The 25,678-nt window shown below is 45.6% G+C and overlaps 1 protein-coding gene across 2 annotated transcripts in view; it reads right to left on the bottom strand.

The window, feature by feature from the left end:
- Nucleotides 1–25,678, bottom strand: part of LOC118088361 (receptor-type tyrosine-protein phosphatase V) — a 57,466-nt gene that overhangs the window by 10,454 nt on the left and 21,334 nt on the right. For both annotated transcript variants that reach the window (XM_060277196.1, XM_060277197.1), the window contains exons 7-28: nucleotides 25,269–25,535; nucleotides 24,303–24,578; nucleotides 23,820–24,089; nucleotides 22,842–23,111; nucleotides 21,857–22,126; nucleotides 21,187–21,459; nucleotides 19,899–20,171; nucleotides 18,792–19,064; nucleotides 17,936–18,208; nucleotides 16,393–16,674; nucleotides 15,681–15,815; nucleotides 15,373–15,583; nucleotides 14,543–14,610; nucleotides 14,062–14,188; nucleotides 13,245–13,292; nucleotides 11,819–11,912; nucleotides 10,522–10,612; nucleotides 8,443–8,519; nucleotides 4,165–4,299; nucleotides 2,339–2,461; nucleotides 1,836–1,996; nucleotides 1,439–1,574 (exon numbers count right to left, since the gene is read on the bottom strand). In XM_060277196.1, the coding sequence (XP_060133179.1) occupies nucleotides 1,439–1,574; nucleotides 1,836–1,996; nucleotides 2,339–2,461; nucleotides 4,165–4,299; nucleotides 8,443–8,519; nucleotides 10,522–10,612; nucleotides 11,819–11,912; nucleotides 13,245–13,292; nucleotides 14,062–14,188; nucleotides 14,543–14,610; nucleotides 15,373–15,583; nucleotides 15,681–15,815; nucleotides 16,393–16,674; nucleotides 17,936–18,208; nucleotides 18,792–19,064; nucleotides 19,899–20,171; nucleotides 21,187–21,459; nucleotides 21,857–22,126; nucleotides 22,842–23,111; nucleotides 23,820–24,089; nucleotides 24,303–24,578; nucleotides 25,269–25,535 (4,133 nt within the window). The remainder of the gene's footprint in view (nucleotides 1–1,438; nucleotides 1,575–1,835; nucleotides 1,997–2,338; nucleotides 2,462–4,164; nucleotides 4,300–8,442; nucleotides 8,520–10,521; nucleotides 10,613–11,818; nucleotides 11,913–13,244; nucleotides 13,293–14,061; nucleotides 14,189–14,542; nucleotides 14,611–15,372; nucleotides 15,584–15,680; nucleotides 15,816–16,392; nucleotides 16,675–17,935; nucleotides 18,209–18,791; nucleotides 19,065–19,898; nucleotides 20,172–21,186; nucleotides 21,460–21,856; nucleotides 22,127–22,841; nucleotides 23,112–23,819; nucleotides 24,090–24,302; nucleotides 24,579–25,268; nucleotides 25,536–25,678) is intronic.

Genomic DNA, 25,678 nt, shown 5'->3' with positions numbered 1-25,678 from the left:
AACCTCAGATATGCAGATGACACAACCTTGATGGCAGAAAGCGAGGAGGAATTAAAGAACCTTTTAATGGGGGTGAAAGAGGAGAGCGCAAAATATGGTCTGAAGCTCAACATCAAAAAAACCAAGATCATGGCCACTGGTCCCATCACCTCCTGGCAAATAGAAGGGGAAGAAATGGAGGCAGTGAGAGATTTTACTTTCTTGGGCTCCTTGATCACTGCAGATGGTGACAGCAGTCACGAAATTAAAAAACGCCTGCTTCTTGGGAGAAAAGCAATGACAAACCTAGACAGCATCTTAAAAAGCAGAGACATCACCTTGCCGACAAAGGTCCGTATAGTTAAAGCTATGGTTTTCCCAGTAGTGATGTATGGAAGTGAGAGCTGGACCATAAAGAAGGCTGATCGCCGAAGAATTGATGCTTTTGAATTATGGTGCTGGAGGAGACTCTTGAGAGTCCCATGGACTGCAAGAAGATCAAACCTATGCATTCTTAAGGAAATCAGCCCTGAGTGGTCCCTGGAAGGACAGATCGTGAAGCTGAGGCTCCAATACTTTGGCCACCTCATGAGAAGAGAAGAATCCTTGGAAAAGACCCTGATGTTGGGAAAGATTGAGGGCACTAGGAGAAGAGGACGACAGAGGACAAGATGGTTGGACAGTGTTCTCGAAGCTACGAACATGAGTTTGACCAAACTGCGGGAGGCAGTGCAAGACAGGAGTGCCTGGCATGCTATGGTCCATGGGGTCACGAAGAGTCGGACACGACTAAACGACTAAACAACAACAACACTTCCTCAGCAACATCCTAGTGCCGACTAATGCAAGCTGATCTTTCCACGGCCTCTATAAATAAAATAAAGAAAAAGATGCTTGCAAACTGGTTAACAGCCAATGCTTGTACATCATCCTATGCTTATTTTTCAGTAACTGCCCATTTTGTTCATTTGCTTCTACACAATCCCATAGAGGATGCCCAAAGGATCCCATCCCTTCACTGAAATTAGGCTTGAAAGAAGCATTCTCTTGTAGCCACTAGAACAGTTTGCCATGTGCTCTTGGTTGCAGTGTGTTTGTGTGTGTCTGCGTGCCTGATGCCAACATCAGCTTCTCTGCTTTCATAGAATCATAGAGTTGGAAGAGACCACAAGGGCCATCCAGTCCAACCCCCTGCCAAGCAGGAAACACCACCACATTGCTTTGCCAATGTGCTTATGGACTCCCAGAGGTTGGCTGCTCCTGCTGTGTCTTGGGCCCTCCCCAAAGCCCCTCACTGCTGTTCCTTCTAGTTTCTGTTGCCCATTGTGTCTCTGGCATCTCCTCCATCCCTCCGCATTGGCCACAAATGCCCAGCAGAAAGGGTAAGGCCATCTTGTGCCATTGAATGATTCCATGCCAGGGCAACCAGCGACCTGAGAGGCAGCTCTGAGTTTCTCACCAGTGTCTGAATCATCCGGTGGCGGTTCATCCGCAGGCTGTAAATGGTGTTGAACACATCCACCACCTTCTCGTACTTCAGCTGCTGCAGGAGCCGATCCAGAGCAACGAAAGTCCCGGTGCGTCCCACACCTGCACTGCAATAATGCAGGGAAAGAAGAGGCTCTTTCACACAGCTCAACTTGGAGGCCTTCATTCCTTCTCATTCTGTGCTCTCTACCTTTTGTGACCCCAGCAGTCAAGGAATTTGGGCAAAGAGGACACCTGATCATGCCAACCATGGCAAGGCAATGATGTTTACCAACGGAATGGCTTCATGGCAGCATTTTTCTTGATGTTTCGTTGCCTTTGCAGATTTTGGTAGTGATAACCAGCCAAGTGGGTTGTTTGAAACTTACCTGCAGTGTACCAGCGTAGGCCCAGATTCCTTTGCACCCTGCATGTGTGCTCGCACCAGCTCTATAAAGGCAATCATGGAAGCTGTGGACTCAGGAACACCATGGTTAGGCCATGCTGTGTAGTGCAGGTGGGTCACTCTCCTTTCCATGTCCAGCCCTTCCTGTGTGATAAGAGATGTCCACATTAGTGCCCGCGGAAGCAGCTCAGGCAAAGTCTAAACCTGAAATTGCAAGAGAGGAAGCACCTGCCATTAAACTGCCTGAGATATGCTTCTGCTGATTTTGGGTACTACAACCAAGAAAGCTGGTCCACAAGCTTATGAAGGATGCATTCTTTATTCCAGATTTTATCAACCGTCCACAAAAGATAAGAGCTTTGCCTTGTTTCCAGCCATTAGGATTCCCCGGAGCACCACAACGCTGCAGTTTGTATTACATTTGCATTTTTGATTGGGCAAGATTATTGGGAGGTGCCATGGGGGTATTTCTGGTCTCCTACTCACATGTTGGAGCTTGAACTCCCGTGTGGTCCACTCATCTGCAAAATTCTGAGCGAGGAGGTGGATGCTGATCTGCCCAAAAGAGGTAGGAGAAGTGTCTGAGGGCCAGTAGTATTCACACAGCACCTAGCGAGGGAGATGGAACTGCAATTAACATTTTCAAAGGAAATGGGAGCCTTGTTTCCTTACATATTGCCCCTGGCTATCCTTGGGCAACGTGCTTGGTGGGTTCTACAGTGCTGTGCACAACACATACTATCTGCCCTGAAAACAAACCGCTTGGAATGCAGGAAATGTCAAAAACCACTTCCACCATGTTTTGGAGTTTCTAGCTGCCAAGTTATCCCTTTTTTACAGGGATTTTCCCTTATGCTGAATAGGCTTCCTTGCGAGAAAAGGGAAAACTTGGCAGCTATGGTCTCTATCTGCACTCCTGCGTATAGTATGCTTCTTAAAAGTAACCGCACAAGATGGGAAGAGCTCTCCCTCTTTTGGCCTCAGCATTTTTGTGTGAGTAAGCAGCACAGTAAAAATAAATAAAAAGAATGGGATTGAGTTACAATTTTTAGCTTGTTATTATGTCACTATTTAAATGAATGGTTAAATTAGATTGTTTCAATACCAGTTGCAGATTGTTTTGTGCTGATCAGTCAGTTTTTATGGATATTTTATAGTTATATTTGGCGACTTGTAGTAGTGGTTTGATCATCGTTAGCTGTCCTGGGCTCCTGTTTTGGAGGCACAGCAGGATACAATAGCAGCAGTAGCAATAAAAATGCTTTCAATATTTTCTCTCTCCCATAGATCTTTACCATGAAGCAAAACACAGCATCAGTCCCACATTTTCCGCACACTGGGCTATGATTACTGTATGTGTCAACTTGTTGGAGTAATATACCACAGTCGTTAACGTAATACAACTTTCTCTTCAGCTGTCACGCAATGATAAATCATTCCTATACTTCTGAGTAGTCCCATTGGCCAATAGGTTCTTCTAATTTCATGTAGCCTTTAATTTGTTTTCCCCCCTTAACATTCATTATTTAAGAAAAGTTTATAAATTTTTGATCAGCTACCACCCGCAAAAAGATGTTAACTCAAGCAATTAGAAATGCGGGACTCTTAGCTTATATACATAAGATCTCAATTGTTATCATGCTTTTCTGCCTCCGGGGGAGGGGGCAGAAACTGCTGGGGATGATTTTGAGTGGGGAAATGGCTGGTGGGTAAAGGGTGAGGCACTGATCCTTCACTCAAGTTCAAAGCCTCCCAAGTCCGCTTTACTTTTTTGTTGTTGTTGTTGCACACATTTTCATATAATATCTACTTTTGGCCCTCAGAATTCCCTTCCACTAGATATAAAGCAACAGGCCTCTGAGAATACTGATGGAAAGACGTATTGGTCCCGAGTGGCCACCAAGACTCTCCCACTGACTGTGTGAGGGTTACTGATGCTACCAAGCTGCAAAACTCTTCTTCCCTGGACCATATACAGTAGGGCAGGGATGTGGAACCTCAGGCCAAGGGCTGAATGTGGCCCTCCACGTTTCTCTATCTGGCCCCCCAGATCTTTCCCCAAGCCAGTCCCTTCTCTCAGTTCTCATGGGCCCTGCTTTGTGTGTTTTTACTTGGCTGGAATATGCATTTCTGCTTCTTGTTTGTAGGGGTGGGTGATAGGGAAGGGTGCAAGAGTAAATTAACATTGATTGCTCCACCTGCTTCTGCTTCTAGACCCGCCCACCTCTGCCATGTTGGCCAAGAAGGGAAAGAGGCCTATGGATTGAAAAGGGGCACCCCGCCCCTACAGTAGGGGCTTCCGTCAGACCTACTCTTCCATTCTCCATGCCCACAGTCAGCATGACAATGGTGCAGATGTGCTGCTCCCAGACGAGCCGCCAGAAATCATCCAGGGTTTTTTTCAGGGGGCCCTGTGTGGCGATGAACTCCTGCGGGGAGTTGTAACCCTGCAAGAATGAATGAGCAGAATTAGCAATCGCAGAATGCTTTTCTTGAATCAAGGAAAGTGTACAGTATTGCTTAGGTTTAATTATTCTGTCCTGTGGGGTTTTTTTAAAATAAAAAAAATAGAGCAAAGTTTAGTTTCCACCTTGAAAGAACTTTGGGCACAATCCAGCAAATGTCAGTGCTGACCAAGGCCTACTGAAAGCAATAGGATGAGTTTTAAGCTTGACTTGCTTTGGATGGTTGTAGTTATAGTATTGCAGAAGAAGAAGAAGAAGAAGAAGAGTTTGGATTTGATACCCCGCTTTATCACTACCCGAAGGAGTCTCAAAGCGGCTAACAATCTCCTTTCCCCTCCTCCCCCACAACAGACACCCTGTGAGGTGGATGGGGCTGAGAGACTTCAGAGAAGTGTGACTAGCCCAAGGTCACCCAGCAGCTGCCTGTGGAGGAGCGGAGACACGAACCCGGTTCCCCAGATTACGAGTCTACCTCTCTTAACCACTACACCACACTGGCACACTGCAGATGTTTGCTATTTCCTCACAGCAGCCTTTGCCAACTTGGCCCTTCCAGATGTTTTGGACTACAACTCCCACCAGCCCCAGCCAACATGGGTGGCGTATAAATAATAAACTTGTTGTTGTTGTCATCCAAAACAGTTAACAGTGTTTCAGGTCTGTTTGGAATGCATTTATGATACAGAGCAGCCTTCACCAACCTGGCCGGCTCCGAATGTTTTGGACAACATTGATTGTGACGTTCATTTATATCTTGCATGCTTATTTATGAACATAACCAAATAAACTTCTCATGTAACCCATTATTAACAGATGAAGGTACTTATGTTTAGCTGTATGGATTCAAATTGAGTACCTTCTGAGCCATCCTTCTGCTGTAGCAAAGTTATAGAGATTTAATTCTCCATCCTTCAAGAATATTGTTGCACATTCCTTACTGCACCTTTCCCCCATTATTTTTAAACAGCAAGTTTTAAACCCTTCTAATAATGGGGGGAAAACATGGTGAGCCATGCAATCCTATGTTCACCACTGTCATACACCAGGACTACAGACAAGCTGGTGGAAAACTCCATTAGTGTCATTGTGAGTTACCATACCATGCTGGTAACTCCATCTCCACACCTGGTAAAGGCACATTTTCTAATGCCCCTCAGTCAGTGGATCTGTAGGATAGCATCACACCTTAAAAGGCTCAAAATCCAAAATGCTTCTACATTCCATATGCTATGCACAACGTTCAGCTCAGGATACAGGGAGTCAATAGAGATCAAAGATGGTCTTTGATCAAGGGTTCAAGAAACCCTTAAAAAGTCTTGGATTAATGTGCTTTGTGGGCTCTTCTAGAGTGAATGAAAGGCCCACTGGCTTCCTCAGGTGATCTCACATTCTCCAGGCCACAAAATGCAGTAGGCACAGTCCTACATGCTTAAGTTCATAGAATGCAAGTTCATAGAATGCAGCCTCACTGGGCTTGAAGAAACCGGAAGATCAGATAGCTCAACCTGAAACTCTAAGAAAGATTTCTCGGTGCACTACGCCATGCCTGCGCTATTAACACACTCAGAAACCAAGCCACATCATGATGCATGCTACAATGTGCCACAGAGAGCTGAAGCGAAGAAGGTAGCTTCTCAGCAGAAGTCACTACACTTGGGATGGGGAAACGGTGGCCCTGCAGATATTGTTGGGACTACAGCTTCCATAATCTCTGATCATTGGCTATGCTGGGTGATGGCTGATAGCAGATAGAATCCATCAACATTTGGAGGGTCACAGGCAGGGGAGTAGCGTGGGAGGGGCAAGGGGGCCGTGACCCCAGGCACACAATTTTGAGGGGCGACACACAGGGACCAGCTTCCACAGGGATCTCCATCGTGCCCAGGTGTATCCTGACGGGCCCCATCCCTGGCTCCCTGTCCTTCCCTGCCCCCGAGCCCTGCCTGGCCTTGCTACGACATCCATGGCCCCCTCGCTAAATGGCCACCCAGCCAGCACTCCTTTGCTCCTTGCTCTGCACACTCCTAATATATTAGGGTTTCATTGCTTTTTAAAAATGATCTCTCCCCTATGTTTTTAGCTGTTCCTATTTTATCTGTGAACCACCTTGAGTCCCTGTCTGGGGAAAAGGCAAGGTAGAAATAAAGATAATAATAACAACCCCCATCTCCATGCACTGTCCCCCAGCAATGCTTTGTGTTGACAGCAAAAAAACCAAACCAAACCAAAAGGAATGTGAAATGTTTAGCCTCCGATCTCCTTTGTCCCTTAGCCCTCTGCTCCTCTGTATATAGCATCCCTTCTCCTTACGTGGTGAACAATTTTTCAGTAAAAGAGGGGCTGCCAGGAATGAGCAATTGCATAGATCCTTGTTTGGCACAAGACAGCCTGCCACCTTTGCCTTATCTGCTACTGCCTGCCACTGCTCACATTTTTACAAATACAAAAAGAGCCTCGCTGGATCAGACAGATCATCTCCTCCAGTATTGTGTTTCCAGTAGCAGCCAGGCAGGCACACGCTTTTTTAGCCAATGCAGCCTGCGAGGGAGACACAGATGCTCTTGTGCTAAAGAGGTTTGTTTTCTAACTTTAGGTGTTAACGTGCAAATGAAGCACAGTGTTCTTACACAAGCATGCAAACATGACTGCTGTGCTATTACGCACGCATACCATGTACACTCAAGGCAGATTTAGGTGTGCAAATACAAGTGCTGCATGCACACACACATAAAGATGTGCTTTCTAGCCATTACCTGGATAAATCACCAGAGAGGCATAAGGGAAACATCCAAGCTCTTTAATATGGAGCTGTAAATAGCAGGAGAAAGAGGAAAGACAAGTGAGAGTTTTAGAGCAATGGGGATGCTCAGGGAGTGCTTGCTCCATTCAGTCCAAACCCAAACATGTTCTGGGAGGAAAAGCTCTGAAAGTCTGAAGAAGATGGCAGCCACACATGGTGGTGATTGGCTGGCCCCTGCAATGTCACTAGGACATATTACCCAGTTTCAATCACCAGAGCAGTTTTGAACTGGTAAAGTTTTATTAAGAAATTAAAAGAGGGTGCATATAAATACAGTGGTACCTCGGTTTAAGTACACAATTGGTTCCGGAAGTCTGTACTTAACCTGAAGCGTACTTAACCTGAAGCGAACTTTCCCATTGAAAGTAAAGGAAAGTCGATCAATCCGTTCTAGATGGGTCCGTGGAATACTCAACCTGAAGCGTACTTAACCTGAAGTATGAGTGTAATTGGTTCTGGAAGTCCGTACTTAACCTGAAGCGTACTTAACCTGAAGCAAACTTTCCCATTGAAAGTACTGGAAAGTGGATTCATCCGTTCCAGACGGGTCTGCGGAGTACTTTAACTGAAAGGACTCAAAGCGAAGCATACTTAAACTGAGGTATGACTGCATATAAATGTTCATATGGTGATTTATTTATTTTTTAAAGTAGACAGCCCCCCTGAAGCTGTGGGTGGGTGGCAAGACTGATGGTGGCATAATATAATTTGCTTTCATCCGTCTTTGTCAGTTTATGAAGCCAGGCCCATCTTGCAGCTGAGAGACATCTGTGGCTTCTCTTCTGCTCTTATGCCTGCCTTTGCCTGGAGATGGACTAAAGTAAATTTGAACTGAGGAGAACATGGTGTCCATGCCGGAGTCTGCTTCGAGACCATGTTTACACTCATGTGGAAGTTATGATATTCTGACACCTTGCTCAGTTGTCCCATCCTCCCCATCTTTTGCTTTCCTTTTATCCTTGTCTATTTTGTATTACCTTCCTACTTACTGAAAGGGGGGGGGGAAACCACCCTGGTTTTTCTATCATTCCACAAAAACCAAAGACCCTAACAATATAGTGACAGAATACAATTATTAGAAACGTCTATTTGCTCCACATGATATACCTGCTGTGTCCTAACTGAAGCTATTGTGACACAAATTCAATAAAGAAATAAATCTTGTTCCCAACTTTGCAGAGTATTCTAATGGTCAACCAGGCCTCCTGAGATTAGGTTTCATTCCTGTGTGATGTCATATGTGAAGATCTTGCTGGAGGTGCCCTAACACCCTGCGCCTTCCTATGAGATGCCAGTAAGGTTACAGAAGTATTCAAAGAACTCACTGGCACAAAGTTGGCATTGATGTAGTCAGAATGTGGTTCTTCATCCAGCAGGCTCAGCTTCACTCGGGAGTAATCATCTGCACAATTACAAAATGTTACATTAAATACAAAGTTGCTAATACATATAAACCAGGCATGTCCAACAGGTAGATCGCGATCTACTGGTAGATCACAGGGTGTTCCTGGTAGATCATGGTTGATCTCTGGCCCCTCAGTGATCTCCTTACAAAAAAAGGGCGGGGAACCCAACTTTGGCTTCCTAAAAAAAAAGCTCAACTACTTTGACTTATTAAAAAAAGCTCAAGCTCCACAACATTTGCTTTTTACAAAAAGCTCAAGCTCCACAACTTTGGGGAGATCACTGGCAGTCTTTTTATGACAATGAGTAGATCACTGCCAGTTTTTTTATACTGTGAGTAGATCGCAGACTATTGGGAGTTGGACGTCCCTGATATAAACCAATATAAATTCACTGCTCTCTCTGATGTGCGTCTTTACCCACCGTCCAATCCACATACAGAGTTTCAGGAAATAATATGAGACAAGGGCAGCAAATTCCAATCATGGCTTCTCTCAGGATTTTGAGGTAAGTGCTCCTCTCCTCTGATCTTTCTGTTTACAGAGGACTGTAATATTCCTTTACAGCACGCAAAGGAAGAAGGTACACTGAAGGCAAAGGTGGAATCAGATTCTCCAGGTTCCAACTTGGCAGCCCTGGGGAAGAGTTTGCAAAACAAAGAAAAGGTAAAACCGTGAAGTGCAAATATTTAAATGTATATGCACCAACAACCTTCACATATACAAAGAGATTCAAAAATGTGTACAAAATCTCATGCTTGAAGTCTTAAAAGTCCAGTATAAAGTGCAATAATCAAGTCCGATAATAAAGTGCTACGATGTATCATGCGTTCTTATCTCTTCCCATGCATTCTTATCTCATCCGACGGGCGGCTAGCTTCTTCCCCGTTTCACAGGAATGGTTTCCTTATATAAATTTATACAAATTTATTACTTAAGAAAGAGTCCGCCCTCTGAGGAAACCATTCCTATGAAACGGGGAAGAAGCTAGCCGCCCGTCGGATGAGATAAGAATGCATGGGAAGAGATAAGAACGCATGATACATCGTAGCACTTTATTATCGGACTTGATTATTGCACTTTATACTGGACTTTTAAGACTTCGAGCATGAGATTTTGTACACATTTTTGAATCTCTTTGTATATGTGAAGGTTGTTGGTGCATATACATTTAAATATTTGCACTTCACGGTTGTTTACCTTTTCATTGTTTTGCTAACATTACCGTGTTGTCTGTTTGTTGCTGCTACTCTGTGGAAGAGTTTAGCCAATTCTCTGCTTTTTGTGTGCAAATGTGACGCAAAAGTTGGCAACATTAACCCCACTGTGTGGGAATCCCTTGCAGACGACCACAGTGCCTGGTTGTGTATCCATAGCAGTGACCAGAGGAGGAATGATGGCTGGGATAAGCGCAGAGATGGTGCATCTGCAGCAGCACAACCGGATGCCTTCATTTGCCCCAGCTGCAACAAAACATGTCTCTCCTGCCATTGGTCTCTATAGCCACAGCAGGTGTTACAACCATCCAACAGCTTGACCACACTCCTCCACACTGCTTCTGAGACAGATAGATGCCAACCATTAAGCGGTACAGAAATTAAATAATTAATCAATCAGTGTGCAAACTTTACATGTACAGACCGCACACACGTTCACTCCACCACACATTTGCCAGGCATACAGCTCACACACGTGGTCACACTCACACACATGCAGACGCATGCATGCACACCATAGTGGGATTTACTGCAGAGGAGTGGGGTGTAAGGCAGAGGAAAAGGCAAAAGGATGAAGAAGGAGGGCAGGGGCTAAAAGTTGCATGAAGGAGTAGCCAACCGTCTTTCAGCTCTGTTACAATTCATGGGACAGGAAATGGCTAAAACGGCAGCATCCAATAGATTTGTAAAATGCATGAAGCCAACCAGAGAAGGGAGTTTGCCAAGATAAGCCAACTAGGAAGAGGGGACAAATTAGCTATACATAATTCTGTCCAAAACTTACATGGTAGAACATGAGGATATCGATTCTTGGAGATGTTAGCAGGCAGTTCAGCTTCCGTTTTTGGCTGCTCTTTCCCTACTTCCTTCAACTCCTGTGGGGCAGAAGGAGAAAACTTTTCTCAGCAAGATCCCCTATGTCAGTTTGAGCCAGGTGCCAATCTCATAGGGGGTTTATTATTTGTTTAGAATATTTATCTCCCAGCTTTATAGCCTGAGAGGCTCTCAAAGCAGCTTACAAAAGATTATCGCAATTAAAACAAACCACATTCAAGTCTGGTATCAAGGTCAGAGGAAAGCCAATTTATTTGGGTTTCCCCCCTGCCAAATAAATTTAGAAATATTGTTTTTCCATTCTTTGAAGCAGCCTGAATTCTTTAGAATTGGGGTTGATCAGAATAAAAACAGCATCCTGGGCAATAAATTCATTTTAGTGGCTGAAATTCTACGGTACCTAGCAGAGAGAGCTTCATTCTCTCCTGAATCTCCAACTCTTTCTTAACCTCTTTCCACAATTTAATATAATTATTTTCAAATAAGTTGCAATTTCTTGCTGTCAGCCAGATCCCCAAATATCTTACTTTTTTATATATTTTCAAACCAGACATTTTTTCTAACAAATTTTTCGACTGATCATCCATGTTTTCAACCAACATTTTGGTTTTATCTGAATTTATTTTAAAACCTTGGCCTCTTCTGGTTTGACCATTGTTTAATATTTGAAGCTACAGTCGTACCTTGGATCCTGAACGCTGCAAACCTGGAGTGAGTGTTCTGGTTTGCGAACGTTCTTTGGAACCCGAACATCTGATGCGGCTTCTGTGGCTTCCAATTGGCTGCAGGAGCTTCCTGCAGCCAATCAGAAGCCGTGTCTTGGTTTCCGAATATTTTGGAAGTCGAACGGACTTCCAGAACAGATTGCGTTCGACTTCCAAGGTACCACTGTGTAGTGGTGGTTGGGCGCGCCATGAACATAGCCTCTCTTCTGCCTGAATTTATAGTAGTCAGCATATGCTGGCAGAGAAATATTCCTCCTTCTGGGTTAACTAGCACCTACTGACACCAAGTAACAAGAAGAGGAGTCTGCACGCTACTCAGTATTATGTTGATTTGGGAGGAGAGGAGAAACATTTCATGCTCACCTGCCTTGGTTTTGATGGACGTTTCATAGGTAGTGAAATTTAGCTCTAATAAAAGCATAAAACTGGCGAAATTCTGCAGCCTGCATTCAATGATGATGTTGTCTGACTGTGGCATCACAGTCAGCCTGGATTAAATTTGAAGAAGAGGGGAGCACTTACCTCAAAGTCCTGAGAGAAGCCATGATTGGAATTTGCTGCCCTTGTCTCATAATATTGCCTGAAGCTCTGTATGGGGATTGGCCGGTGGGTATTTCTGCAAGAAATAAAGATGCACATCAGAGAGAGCAGTGATGTGCAGGGATCCTCTTTTAGGCAGAATGAAGATACCAAGAGGGTGGTTCAATGTATATACACAACAAGTTAGGTAAAAATTCAGGTTCCTTTCCGGTAAGTCTCAAATTACGAAGACGAAACGTTCTTTTGCAATAGAAATTATATCAGCAGGCGTATGGCAAACTGTTATAGTAGCCAAAGGAGGATATCTGCCCATTGTTTGAAATGAGAATTCACCATAACTTCAGTTTCAAGTAAAATAAAAAAATTCCTTCAGTAGCACCTTAAAGACCAACTAAGTTTTTATTTTGGTATGAGCTTTCGTGTGCATGCACACTTCTTCAGTTTCAAGGTACGGCATGAATCTAAGCATGGGGGAGAAATGCTTATCTACCTAATACACATTCTGAAATAATACATGAACTGAAACAGAGCCATCCTTCGTGGAAACTCACCCTTCTCTGAATTCTGCAATGCAGTTCTCCAGCCAAGTAACATGTACAAAATGCACATGCCAGGGGAAATTGAGATTCACATATTACTGAAAATAGCATACTCAAATGCATTTTATCACATAAAAAAACTTTTGCAGAAGATTCACCCATCCCTACAGGAATCTCCTCGAAGAAGAAGAAGAAGAGGAGGAGGAGTTTGGATTTGATATCCCGCTTTATCACTACCCGAAGGAGTCTCAAAGCGGCTAACAATCTCCTTTCCCCTCCTTCCCCACAACAAACACTCTGTGAGGTGAGTGGGGGGCTGAGAGACTTCAGAGAAGTGTGACTAGCCCAAGGTCACCCAGCAACTGCATGTGGATGAGTGGAGATGCGAACCCGGTTCCCCAGATTACGAGTCTACCGCTCTTAACCACTACACCACACTGGCTCTCTCTTGCACAGGCATCCCCAAACTGCGGCCCTCCAGATGTTTTGGCCTACAACTCCCATGATCCTTAGCTAACAGGACCAGTGGTCGGAGAAGATGGGAATTGTAGTCCAAAACATCTGGAGGGCCGAAGTTTGGGGATGCCTGCTCTTGCAGGACAAGAGGTAGGAAGGAAGTTGTTCATTTAAATGTTGTGCCTCATTTTCTGGGACTAACATAGAAGTAAAACCAACTCAGCCTAAAGCAAGCTGAAATCCCATGTGATGAGCCCTAGAGGGAGAGCTGGTGCCACAACACCTCCTTGCCAGGATAGACTGGAATGGCCAGACCCACAACTCCTCCTGCCCCAAAGCCTGGCTTGTTGCCTATGCTGTGGCAGAAGATGACACTAAGTCAGCAGGGGAGACACGAGAGTAGCTTCACTCACCTTGGGCTGTATGTGGCCATTTCTTGGGGGATGTTACCTTTTTTCATTCTGAAAGCAAGGCACATACATGCAGGTGGTTAATTCCTAGTAGGGAGACAAGCATCTTGTTTACTGCTGACTCTCCTACCTAAGGGGAGAACTACATGTGTTCCCAAACTTCTATGTGTTGAGGAAACACAAGTGTGCTTGGGGTACGGGGGGCATTTTCAATGCCACATGCTATTGGTTATTCTGTCAGTGCAAGATTGAATGAACCCCACCCCTTTCCTTGCCTCGTACACTGCCCTGGGGGTTTCCCTGCTCCCCGCAAGTCAATAGGGGGGGGTGGACCAGGGATGGTGGAAGTCGTTGCATGTGTTTCTTCTAGCGGGAATTGTTAGCTGGAACCTGCCCATAGTTTCTCACTTGTTGGATATTATGAATGTGTGTATTTTAGAAACATGCAGAGAATCTATCTAGGGCCATTATGTGCTCGGAAAGAAAGCATTTTTTTGTGGGAGGGAATATGGGAGGGAGAGGTAGGACAAAACCAGCTATATCCCATAATAATCATTGATGTAGATGGGAAATGGTGGCATGGTAGCAAAAATAAAAGCCATAAAAGGAATGAAATGCCTTTTGTGATTTGGAAGGATTAGTGAATTCCACATGCAACAAAAAAACAGGAAAGCAATGACCAAAAAATGCAAGAAGGCTCTTTTCTGGAAGCACCCTAGATTTACTCAAGGTTTGCCAGCTAATTTCCAGGCAAACTCCAAAATAAAATCCTGCGTTGTTTCACTCCTTCCAAAGCAGCAACCCCTGCAATTGTCCTCACCTCCTTGCTCTCAGATGTTTCCAGTAGACCCATCCAGCAATTGCTGTGACTGTCACGAGGAATCCCATAATGATCCCAGCCACAACTGGGGCAGATAAAGCAGCAGAGGCTGCTGAGGTGTCTGCCGCTGAACACAAAGACAGTGAAAGGTACAGTTGATATGAGACTCCTCCCTTTCTACCCAGAGGTTTAGGCAGCCATGAGAATATCCCTCACATGGAAAGCTATCACACATATGGCACTCACCAGGAATTCCTGCCACCCACCACTTCACTGTTTAGGAAGCATCAAGATTAACATACTAATATGATTGTGAAGGAGGCTGCACTTCTGTACACTTCTGAATAGACATGTGTAGGATTGTACTGTCCATCATTTTGAAAGATACACAGGAGGTGCCAAAAAGGACCCAGTGAAATTGGCTAAGAAACTAGAGGCTTAATTAATCCAGAATGCAACCAGATGAAGAGACATATTTCACCCGAGAATGCTGTGAATGACACTTTAGGAGCCCGTTGACTGTATCTGGTGAAGGCAGCAATGCTGAACCTATAACAGAACAAAACAGAGAATTTATTCATTTATTCATTAATTTATTACATTTATACCTCACCTTCCTTCCAAATAGTTCAGCAGTGTAAATGGTTCTCTTCCTGCCCCTTATTTTTCCAATGACTCCACAAGGAGCATTACGATGAGACATAAAGGATGACTCAAGGCTGTATACCATCATCAACCACTATTCTATTCTATTCTATTCTAATTTTTCCTGAGTGGTAAATTTTATTCCTATAGCACTTTCAGAGCTAAACTGAAACAGCTATACAATGATTCATAAGACTTAAGAATGAGCTTAGTTTGTTCCAAGTTGAGCTTGCCTAATTTTACACCTCCGTGTGCAGAGACAGTCTACCAGCCTTCTGCAACATGATGTCCTCCAGATGTTATTGGACCACAGCTCCCATCCACTCCAGCCAGCATGGCCAATGGTCAAGAGCAGGCATCCCCAAACTTCGGCCCTCCAGATTTTTTGGACTACAATTCCCATCTTCCCCAACCACTGGTCCTGTTAGATAGGGATCATGGGAGTTGTAGGCCAAAACATCTGGAGGGCCACAGTTTGGGGATGCCTGGTCAAGAGTAATGGGAAGGCTGCATTATATTTTTGATTAGCAGTTCCTTGTGGATCTGGAGATAGAACATTTCCATCATGCCTGCTTGTGAGCTTCCCAAGTGAACCAGGGAACATGACTTTGTGCTGGAACTGATAGACCTTTAGTGTTCCATTTAGGCACTTTCTTATCTTCTTACCTGTACTGTGAATCTTTTTTCAGCTTTCCATTGCAGGTCTTTCGAGAGCGGCTGCATTCGTCTGCACCCACTGTCACTGGCCAGGCCTTGGGACTGGTGCTGTCATTGAAATGAAATGGGTTTGGCACCAACAGAGCCAAGTAAGAGTCTTCCTGCCCATAATAGTGGTCATACCATGTGCGGGAGATGATGTCTTGGGTGGGCCTCAACACTGGAGATACAGAGAGAGAAGCACTGCAACGTTATGATCACGGGCGCCATCATGAATCCCCTCACAAGGATGGCCCATGGTGGTTGCAGATACGTACAAGACTCATTAGTGGTGGCAACAACTCCATAATACTCTATGAGGCCATTTTCCTCACTGAACATATCAGGGGAGATGATGACTCTAGAACTGGCGTCAAACTGGGGGGTGTCCATTCGCACAGGAGGCGGGAGAACTGCATTGGAAAGCCAGAAAGGAAGAGGTATTAGGGTATCAGCAGCAGGTGTGCATATAAAAAAAGTTTAAATAACATATTTAAAGTGTTCAGTATTTCACATCTCTTAACTATCCTCCTATCCTGTCTGTGCATCCTCTTAGGCCTCACCTAGTTACTCTACTAGGGACCCAGGTGGCGCTGTGGGTTAAACCACAGAGCCTAGGGCTTGCTGATCAGAAGGTCGGCGGTTCAAATCCCTGCAACGGGGTGAGCTCCCGTTGCTCGGTCCCAGCTCCTGCCAACCTAGCAGTTCGAAAGCACGTCAAAGTGCAAGTAGATAAATAGGTACCACTCCAATCGGGAAGGTAAATGGTGTTTCCGTGTGCGGCCAATAATGCGAGATGAGCGCCGCAACCCCAGAGTTGGTCACAAATGGACCTAATGGTCAGGGGTCCCTTTACCTTTTAGTTACTCTACTGCACCCAGGATCTACCAGCTGCCACTGCCTGTTACCTTCTGTATCCAAAGCCATTGCTCAACCACTAAGCTATGGCACTTCCAACTTGTGGCAACTGAGAGACTGGAAGACACGTACCTTCCACAGACGTATTGCAGAGCAGTGTCACGGCTGGACCCGAGATGCCATTTCTGCCCACAGCACTAACGCTGATTTGATAGGAAGTGTTTGAGAACAGTTCTGTCAGAGTGACATCAGCCCTGGAAACAGCCAAAGGAAGCACAGGCTGCTGCTGGCTTCCTTGGGGAAACTTCTTTGCTGTCAGCTTATAAGACTCGATATCACCCTCAGGGATGGTCCAGTTCAGAAATATACTTGTGCTGTCAGGCAGACACTGTGGGTCCTTCACCTGTGTGGGCTCTGGAGAGACACAACACAAAAACTTGAGCAGTCACAGCTTGGCTGTCTCTGTGACAAGCACACATCCAGCATAGCATGGGATGGGCCGTGGTGGCCCTGGGTGTGTTTTTCTGGGGGGCACTGCCCTCAGCGCATCAAGACACATTCTGACGCACTGTAGGGTGGCTAATGGTTGCAACAGATTTCCCTACACCACCTTCTCAAGTCCATGAGTTACAGAAGGGAGTAGTTCTTCTTCACCTCACGGTTGCTGCTGTGGTGATCAGACCTAGCGCAGAAGGTGAGGCCTAGTTGGGAAGGACGGAATCTTAAATCCTGAACAGTTTGTCTCAGATAAGCAAGATGTTCATAAATTCTAAGGGGCAGTATAATTTATAGGTTTGTTGCATGCAGACATATGTATTTTGGGTTTTTGTAAGTGTTTCTCATTCTCTTTTCACATCTTCTTCTTTTGGTCCCAACTGTTCTGGGAAATAGAAGCAAATTGCTTCTGTGTCTTCACTGGGGAGCACATAGGTGAGATTTCCTCAGGACACTAATACTGAAAGAAGAGGGATGACTGAATATTGGGGCTTTTATAAAAGAAAAATCAGTGATACTGTTGCTTTGTTACCATCATATTTCTCTGCCCACTCTGTATGATATTAAGTCCTCTGTCAAATAGTTATAGAGCTGGTCTTCCCCCACTGCCATATAGGGGGTGGGTGCAGAGCAAAATTTAACAAATGACCAAGAGCAACTGACTTTGAAGGCTAAAAGCAGTAGGACATTGTAGCCTACCAGACCCATCAAACAAGGGGGGGATTTACATAAATGATAAGAAGAGTGAAGTTAACTCCATGAAAAGAGGAACAAAATTGTGAAGATTTCTGTAACTAAAAAGGGACAGACAAGCACAAAGCTTGTTGCATGAGAGTGCCCTATGATGAAAAGAGTTCTGGATTTTCTCCTGGAGGAATGAAAGATTCACCAGAACCCCTCAGGGAATGATAGAGCCGAGGGTATGTTGAAGAAAGCCTTTATACTAAAGGGAAAGCAGTGAGCAATCTCACCAATGGATAATATAAATGTGTTTGGTTGCATTGCATTGCCTCTGAGGCTGCTTCCATACCAGTCCTCTGAGACTATATCCAGAGAAAATTAGAAGGTGGGACATGTACACAGTCTTTAAGACTTTGCCACTGCCAATGCAATAAAAAGAAAACAAAAGTCCTGCAAGTTCTTGCCACACTCTCTTGCCCTAGGACAAGTGCATACCTACCTATTGGCATCACCACGGTCTCAGAGCTGCTCGTATATGGTCCAGCAATGCAGTTGAGGGATACGGAGTAATTTCTCCCTGGGAACAGTCTCTGGAATACATGTTGGACCTGCCACTGGGTCAAGGCATGGTTCTGTAGCATGGTGCTGTTGCCTGGATGCCACAGCTGCAGTTGGCAGCGCTCTGGCTTGCTGAGAGGCTTTGTCCAGAACACAGACAGTGCAGGGTTTCCCTTCTCTGCCTTTATGGAGAGTTTCCGGGGAACCCAAGGATCTGTGGTGTAAAAACAATGCAAGAGAGGGTGAGTTAGATGCTAAAACTACAGAGCCATCTGCTTTGGGATTGGGGAAAACAAACAGGGAGAGAGTTGGTCTAGAGGAGCCGTCATTGACGTTCAATAGTCAGAGCAGTGGTGCTTGTGGTATCGTCCTGGAAGAGGCTCTGAGATTAGGATAGGGTTACCAGACGTCCCCGGTTCCCGGAGACAGTCCCCAGATTCACCAATTTGTCCCTGGACAAAATCTGTCCCCGGAATGTCCCTGGATTTTAATGTCCCCGGATTTATGCCTGGGGACTTCTGGTGAGGCAACATGGCGGGCGCCATTGCAGCGAGCAGCACCAGAGGTCCTGGCCATGTCAAAGTTCCAGCCAGCCAATCCGCTGGCTGGGGGGGGTATTTAAACTGAGGCGCTGTTTCCAAGGATGGGAAAACCCCACATTTAAAGGCAGAAAGATTCATGCTGGGATGGGGAGGTCACCATATGGACACCCCTATATTAATGGGGAGTCAACTTGGTTCAAATCCACATTTTGCTCCAGTGTGAACAAACCCACAGAAGTGCATTAGGATACTCACATGTCCAGTCACTGACATTCTCTGCTGCTATCTGGTAAGGCCCTGCCACAGCAGCAACTTCTAGCAAATATTTACTTCCTGGATTCAGGCCAATGAAGGTGAAATTAGTAGCATCCTTCATGACAGATGTCTTGGATGCCACAGTGCCTGATCCAGCGTAATAGAGTGTTAGTACGTAGCCATCTTGGTTTCCTGCGCTGCGTCCCCAGGAAGCGCTTAGCTTGTCAGTCTGCCCTTTGTTTGACAGATGCACTGTGTGAGGAGGCAGAGGACCTAAGAAGAAGGCAATACCAGAAGAGAAAAGCACCCTGGATCAGCCATGAAAATGTCCCCCTCCACTTCTTCTCTGTTGGGTATTAATACGTTTGCTGTATTAAAAGTTAGCAGATTCCCTAAGTCACATATGGGAGACTTTGTGTAGGGTTACAGTAAGAAGGAAAGCAAAAGATATCCTTCCCCAACCTGGTCCCTCCAATGTTTTTGATTACAACTCCATTGACCATGCTGGCTGGGGCTGAAACACCTGGAGGGAATTGGGTTGAGGAAGGTTGAGGTGAGCACCCACAGGCTCCCTTCAGAGTGGTGAAGAGAGATTCATCCAAACTAACTCCTTGCAGTGGGCCCTGACAAACTTTGCTAACCCTTGGACTCTGATGGTCTCTTTGACTCCATTGTGCCCTGGCTCAAGGCTATGCTAGTGAAGTGTGTCCTGGCTCAAGGCATGCTATTGAAGTGTGCAGGCTGTGAAGGGCAAAATTACTAATCTGAGGCTGGCCTGCACCCAGAAGGTGGGGCTGTTTTAAATGAAATTGCAGATCAGAGTTGTTCATGTGAATAAAACGGGTGAACCCAGTTAATCCCATTTCTGGTTTCCTGTGTCTTCCTCCTGAGGTGGCAGAGGCAATGATAGGATTGTTTCCTGGGCGATAAGAGCAGCCAGGCAGCCTCATCGTTTTGTCTCCTAAATGCCACAGTGCTGCTTTCTTTCACAGCAGGCTGCAACACTCTGCTTGGAATGAATTGAAAGGTTGTTTTGCTGACTGTTTCCCTCCCACAGAGAAATTGACATTCAGATTGAAATGGCAGGTGTCAGCCTGAGCTACTCACTTGTCCAGTCACTGACATTCCCTGCTGAAGTCCTATAGGGTCCTGCCTTTGAGATGATCTCAAAGAAGTATTTGGCTCCTGGTGTCAGACCTGAGAAGGTGAAACTGGTGGCATCTGTCCCCAGAGATGTTTGTGCTGCTGTGGTACCAGATCCTGAGCGATACAAGTTCAACTCGTAGCCATCCAGTCTACCAGAGGCTGGTGTCCAAGCCACACTCAGCTGGTGTGGGTGCCTTTCATTCCTGATTTGCACAGAGGTCGCAGGCAGAGGAGCTGTGAAATAGTAAGAACTTGCATGAGAAAATAAAGGGCAGTGACTGAAGGAACAGGCTGCTTATTGTAGCTGCAATATATGGAACTATCATAATTATCCAATGGGATCTGCATGGCATAGCATGCAGACAGGACTAAACTATCAATAATAGCTCAGGCAGGAAGAGAGAATTAAAGATTGGTCCAAGTCCAACTCAACCTTTCTCAAGACATTTTTAAAACCAATTTAAGGGCCAAAAAACTTTGAAGCACCTGATTCAGTCCACCTTTCTATATAACATAGATCAGAGAGTCTTATGTCTCATCCCTGCCGCCATTTTGGATCTTCTGGAGAAATCTCTGTGCATGCAATTGGTCAAATGCTGGGAAGATGTCTGCATACACACATAGAAAGGATAGGTATTATATATTGTGTGTGTGATTGTGACCTGTGTGATTCAGTGACTGTCCACATATCTCCCCCATGTGAGCCACACGTCTAGAGAAGAACAAGCCTTTCCACTTCCCCAAACCTCTCACATTTCCTTCCCTCTAATGAGGCAAGATGGTCCAGGCTAGTAATACCTCAACATGAGGGGAAATCCTTCTGTTTTATCATGTGGAATTTAGTAAGGGGGCAATTAAACAGAGTGAATGATAGGGTCAAGGATGAGCTGAGGCGAGTGCAAGTGGTCTTTCAAAATTATCCATCTTATAAGTGCACAGAAATTTTGGGGTGTAGGCCATCAAATTCCTCCAAGTAGAAATTCAACAACACTTTCTCAGATGTGAGGCTCACATCTGGTCTTTTTCTAGGGAGGCAAGAACAAGAAAAATCTCAGAAATTTTCTCAGGAAAGAAAAGTCTTCTGAGAAATTTCAGTTCAGCTCTAGACCCAGGAGAGAAGAGATGAAATGGGCCACTGAAGAAGAGAAAAGAGGTTGTAGGGCTAGAACTGTACAAGGAAGCTGCATGGCAGATGGTAACAGATGGTAATTCCTCAACCTTGGGGTGGGACTTAGCCTGTCAGACTTACATGTCCACTCAACAGCAATGGTCGAAGGGGCCTCAGCTTGGCCTTTCACCGTGATGACCTGCACAGCAAACTGGCTTCCTGATGGCAAACCCGTCCAGAGGAAGTCCTGGGTGCCTGGCCGCACAACCTGAACTCTTTCCATGCCTGGAGGCACTAGGCTATACAGGACCATCCGGTAGTGGTCTCTTCCTCCTGGAGGCTCTCCCCAGGCTGTGTATAGCACAGAAGAGTTGCCCATGTTACTCAGGGTCAGGTTCACAGGAGCAGCAGGGGCTTCCGGAAAAGAAGAAGAAGAGGGTACATTCAGACACAAAGGGCCTTTGATTCCCATGGCACAGCAACACCCCACACATCTCACAGTGATACAGCTGGAGCAGTAGTCAACTTCTGCTAATCACAAGCCCGGCGCTAAGGAGAAGATCAGTCTATGCAATGGCTACACGAAAGCAGAGTATGAAGATATCTGACAGTTACTGCAGATCTAGTGTCTGACTCATGCTGCAGGGACCATCCAAACCTGCTCAAGTCTTTTGCATCAGAATTCATTCAGATGTAACTCCGTAACAATGTTCGCTATCATCAGCTGCATGGGTTCAATTATTTCTCACAGATCTTCTGCCATCCAAGATGTAACACCCTCTCCTCCCACTGGATTGTCCACCTGACTCACCTGTGCAGGCCGTGCTGTTCCGAGATGTGGAGCTGTACGGTCCAGCCAGTGACCACACTGCAACGAGGTAGCATATGCCTGGGGTTAGCCCTTCTATGGTGAGGTTAGTGCTGGCTTTATCCACAGCCATGTGGCTTCTGGTAGCTGTGGAGTCCTCTTCAGACACGGAGACCATGTAGCCATCTCTCTGTCCAGCTGGGGCCTTCCACTGCACTGTCAACATTGAGGAGCTGTGGCTGGTCACCCTCAGGGCAAGGGGCATCAAGGGCACTATAAGGAGAACCACAAGGGGTTTCAGGAAAGAACTGTTGACAGAGAACACAGTCATGCCTGAGGGGACAGCCGTCTTGTTGATTTCTATGTTGTGCAACCCCTGGCAACTTTTCTAAAGTTTCTAAGTCCTTTGAGATATGACACACAAGCCATACAACAAATACAGGAGGGAAACAGCAGCAAATAAGTTCTGAACAACCCCACAGGCAAGGCAAGAACCTGAGACATCAGCTAGTACCACAAAATGTCAGAGTAAAAAGTAATCATGAAATAAGAACAAGAGTCAACACGACTCTAAGGAGGCAAGAGGCTTAGCTGGAGCCAATGCCCATTTGTTCCTCCCATTGCAATTTGCCTTTGTCAGTGGCCATTCCACCAGGTCATTAAGTTATACTAAGGAAAAGTTGGGGGTTGTACCTGATACGTCAGATCCACCGAAATCAATATTGGCTAACTTAAGTTCATTGATTTAAGCGGGCTCATTCTGAATATGACTGTTTTAGATGGATACAACACTTTGATTCCCTCCCCTCCCCATGTTCCCTTCTGCATTATGATATTTCAGATTGCAAGTCAATATTTTAGACTGTAAACCACAGTAAGCATAAAGTCTGTGTATGAATGTCAACAAACACATTTGGCTTAGTGTTGAGTGCGAACCTAACTAGAATGTTTGGCCTGGGAGAAAAGAAAGAAGGGAGGAACAATGTACCTGTGTAGCCAATGGCTGTTTGTGAGGAAATGTGGTGTGGTCCAGCTCTGGAGATAATCTCAACCCGGTACTGAGTCCCTGGCACCAGGCTATCGAGGGTCACCTGGGTAGCTCCATGTGGCACTGAAACATTCCGGATAACGGAGAGAGATTCACCCAAGTAGAGCTGCACCCAGTACTCTCGTCCTCTTCCTGATTCCATCCAGCTCACAGTCAGCTGCTGGGGGCTCTGGCTGCTTTTCACACTGACATTAGCCAGAGATAGAGGATCTGTGGTTGCAACAAAAATGGTGTGTGGGAGGGACATCATGGTGGAGTAAGGAAGCAGGCACATAGCTGCTTTCACAGAGGCATTTTGTGCTAGCTTTAATGTGACATGTATCACTGTGGCATCTTGGGTTGCATGACATCACCATGAGGCTTTTGCCACCTGCTTGCTAAATTCCTAGATTTACACATTCTGTGGTTTAACCAGCAGTGCATTATTGACACTCAAATAATTTTGTTCCAATGCTACTTTACTCAGCCTATTCCATACCCTCCAACATTTCTCCGATGGAAATAGGGACATCCCATTCCATAATGATAATTTTACTATTTATACCCCACACATCTACCCCACACATGCACTCTGGGCAGCTTGCAACATATATAAAAACATTACATGCTTTTTAAAAATCAAAAACAAACAAACTTCCCTATACAGGATTGCCTTCAGATGGCTTGGTGGTTGGATAAGTCCATACTGTCCAATATTTCTTCAATGAAAATAGGGGCATCCTAAGTGGGATATTCTGGGATCAAATCAGAAATTGAGGCACCTTCTCTAAATCAGGGACGTCCCTGGAAAATAGGGACACTTGGAGCATCTGCTATTCTTGGGGTTAACAAGAGACTGAGATTGCACCAAATGCTGGAAGCTTAAGAAAGTCTCACTATTGAGGCCTTACACTGTTCAGAAATTCTTTTGATACTCACATGTCCATGCAGAGACCACCTGTGCTGAAGCCCGGTATAGTCCTGCCAGTGCTATAACCTCCAAGAAGTATTGGTTGCCAGGAAGAAGGCCCTCGAAAGTGAAATTCTGCATGCCTGGCCCAATTGAGATGTTCCTCTGCAGAGGATGCTCCTGGCTGTAGAATCGCAAAAAGAGCTGGTCTCTGTCACCTGGAGCCAGGTCCCAAGTGGCAACAAGACTGGGGGACCATCTGCTACTAGCCAGTGTCACCCATGAAGGAGGCAAAGGGTCTGAAAAGAAATGGATTTCTCAGTGGCTGGTCAGCACCATACAGCAATGCCAGCCCAAGACATTTGCTGTCTGATGCAAGGGACAAGACAGCATCCTCTTCCCTAATTCTCCTACAGAATTCTGGGTAAATAGGGAGACTCAGTGGAAATCAACCAGGGACAGAACTTGCTGGGAGAACCCTCAACTACTTCTCCAGAAAATGGCATACTCACATGTCCAGTCACTGGCTGTTTGAATGATGGATGGATATGGTCCAGCCACTCCCATCATCTTCAGAGTATACTGACGCCCTGGGATCAACCCGTCAAAGGTGACATTTGTCCTGCCCTTCGTCGCTGAAACATTTTTCACCACCATCTGGGATTTCGTTTCCAAGAGAGTCCCTGCATAATTGCCTCCAACCCCAGAGGAACTCTGCCAAGAAGCCCGTAGTGACCTGGTGCTATGACCGCCATTACTGAGGCTCAGATGCTCCGGAGGCAAAGGATCTGAAAGGAGGAGGAGAATTTCAGGCATTTTTAAGGTTTGTCTCCAGCTTCTTCACCCCTTTGCCTTTGGAAGCCTTAATGCTGCCTGAATAATGACACCAAAGATGCAGCGGTCCTTTGGGGAAGCTGAGGCTTTGAGATTTGATCAGATCGACTTTATTATTTGCTAATTTGTTGAGGACGTAGCAGCAGTGGCTAGGACTAAGGTGAAACTGTTCAAACTCCCTCATTACTTTTGCTTCCACCAGGAGGTGTAATGCTGCCTATATTCACAGTACTAAAATGTTGAAATGTTGTTACATGCTGCTGTTTCATTATTGTGAAATAGTTCTTGTTGATTTTGTGGTGTATTGCTGTCAGCTGCTTTGAGCATAAGTGGAAAGGCAGCACACAAATGAAAAGGTGGTGATGGTGATGATAAAGGCAAAAGTGTGAAATGTCAGTCCAGTGCTACCAGTTCTAAAAGAGATCGTGAGCCTTTCAGCTCTAAAATCACCTCTTCACTAAGCTCCAGGGCCTTGGGGGTGACTGATCTTTGACAGGGCCCAGCTGTTTCTCTTGCACTCACCCAGACCCCTTTCCCACTTCAGCGGCATCTCCCTTTCCCCTTCAATTACCCAAGGAAATTCTTAAGGCCTGGACCTGGTAACCGTGTGCATGACAGCTTATTGGTCTTCCCATGGCACTTACATGTCCAGTTGCTAAGGATGAGGGGCGGGGAGATGTAGGGCCCAGCAATAGTGGAAATCTCCCAGGAATAGCGAGTGCCTGGTATTAACCCTTCGTAGCGCAGACTGTTATAATTCTTAGGCACAGATCTGTTTTGCACCAGCATGTGGGGTTCCGTGGTGTACAATGCTGCCACGTAGCCAGTCCCAGGCGCCTCTTGCCAGTGGGCACGGAGCATGTGGGCACTGCCTTGGCTCGACAAGCTCCCACCTGGCGGAGCTGCAGGATCTGGAAGGGGGAAAGACAGACACAAAATTATGCACAGTGCCTTCTATTAAAGGTCTGGGTTGATCCAAAGTGGGGAGCACCTATTTGGGAGTGTAGAATGAAAGGGTGACCAAAAAACCACAACCCTTTCCCAGAAGACTCAT

Source organism: Zootoca vivipara, chromosome 7 (genome assembly GCF_963506605.1).
Source record: "Zootoca vivipara chromosome 7, rZooViv1.1, whole genome shotgun sequence".
In the NCBI taxonomy this organism is placed as follows: domain Eukaryota; kingdom Metazoa; phylum Chordata; class Lepidosauria; order Squamata; family Lacertidae; genus Zootoca; species Zootoca vivipara.
The sequence above is the reverse complement of the archived record's forward strand: the minus strand, read 5'-3'. Positions and strand labels throughout refer to the sequence as shown.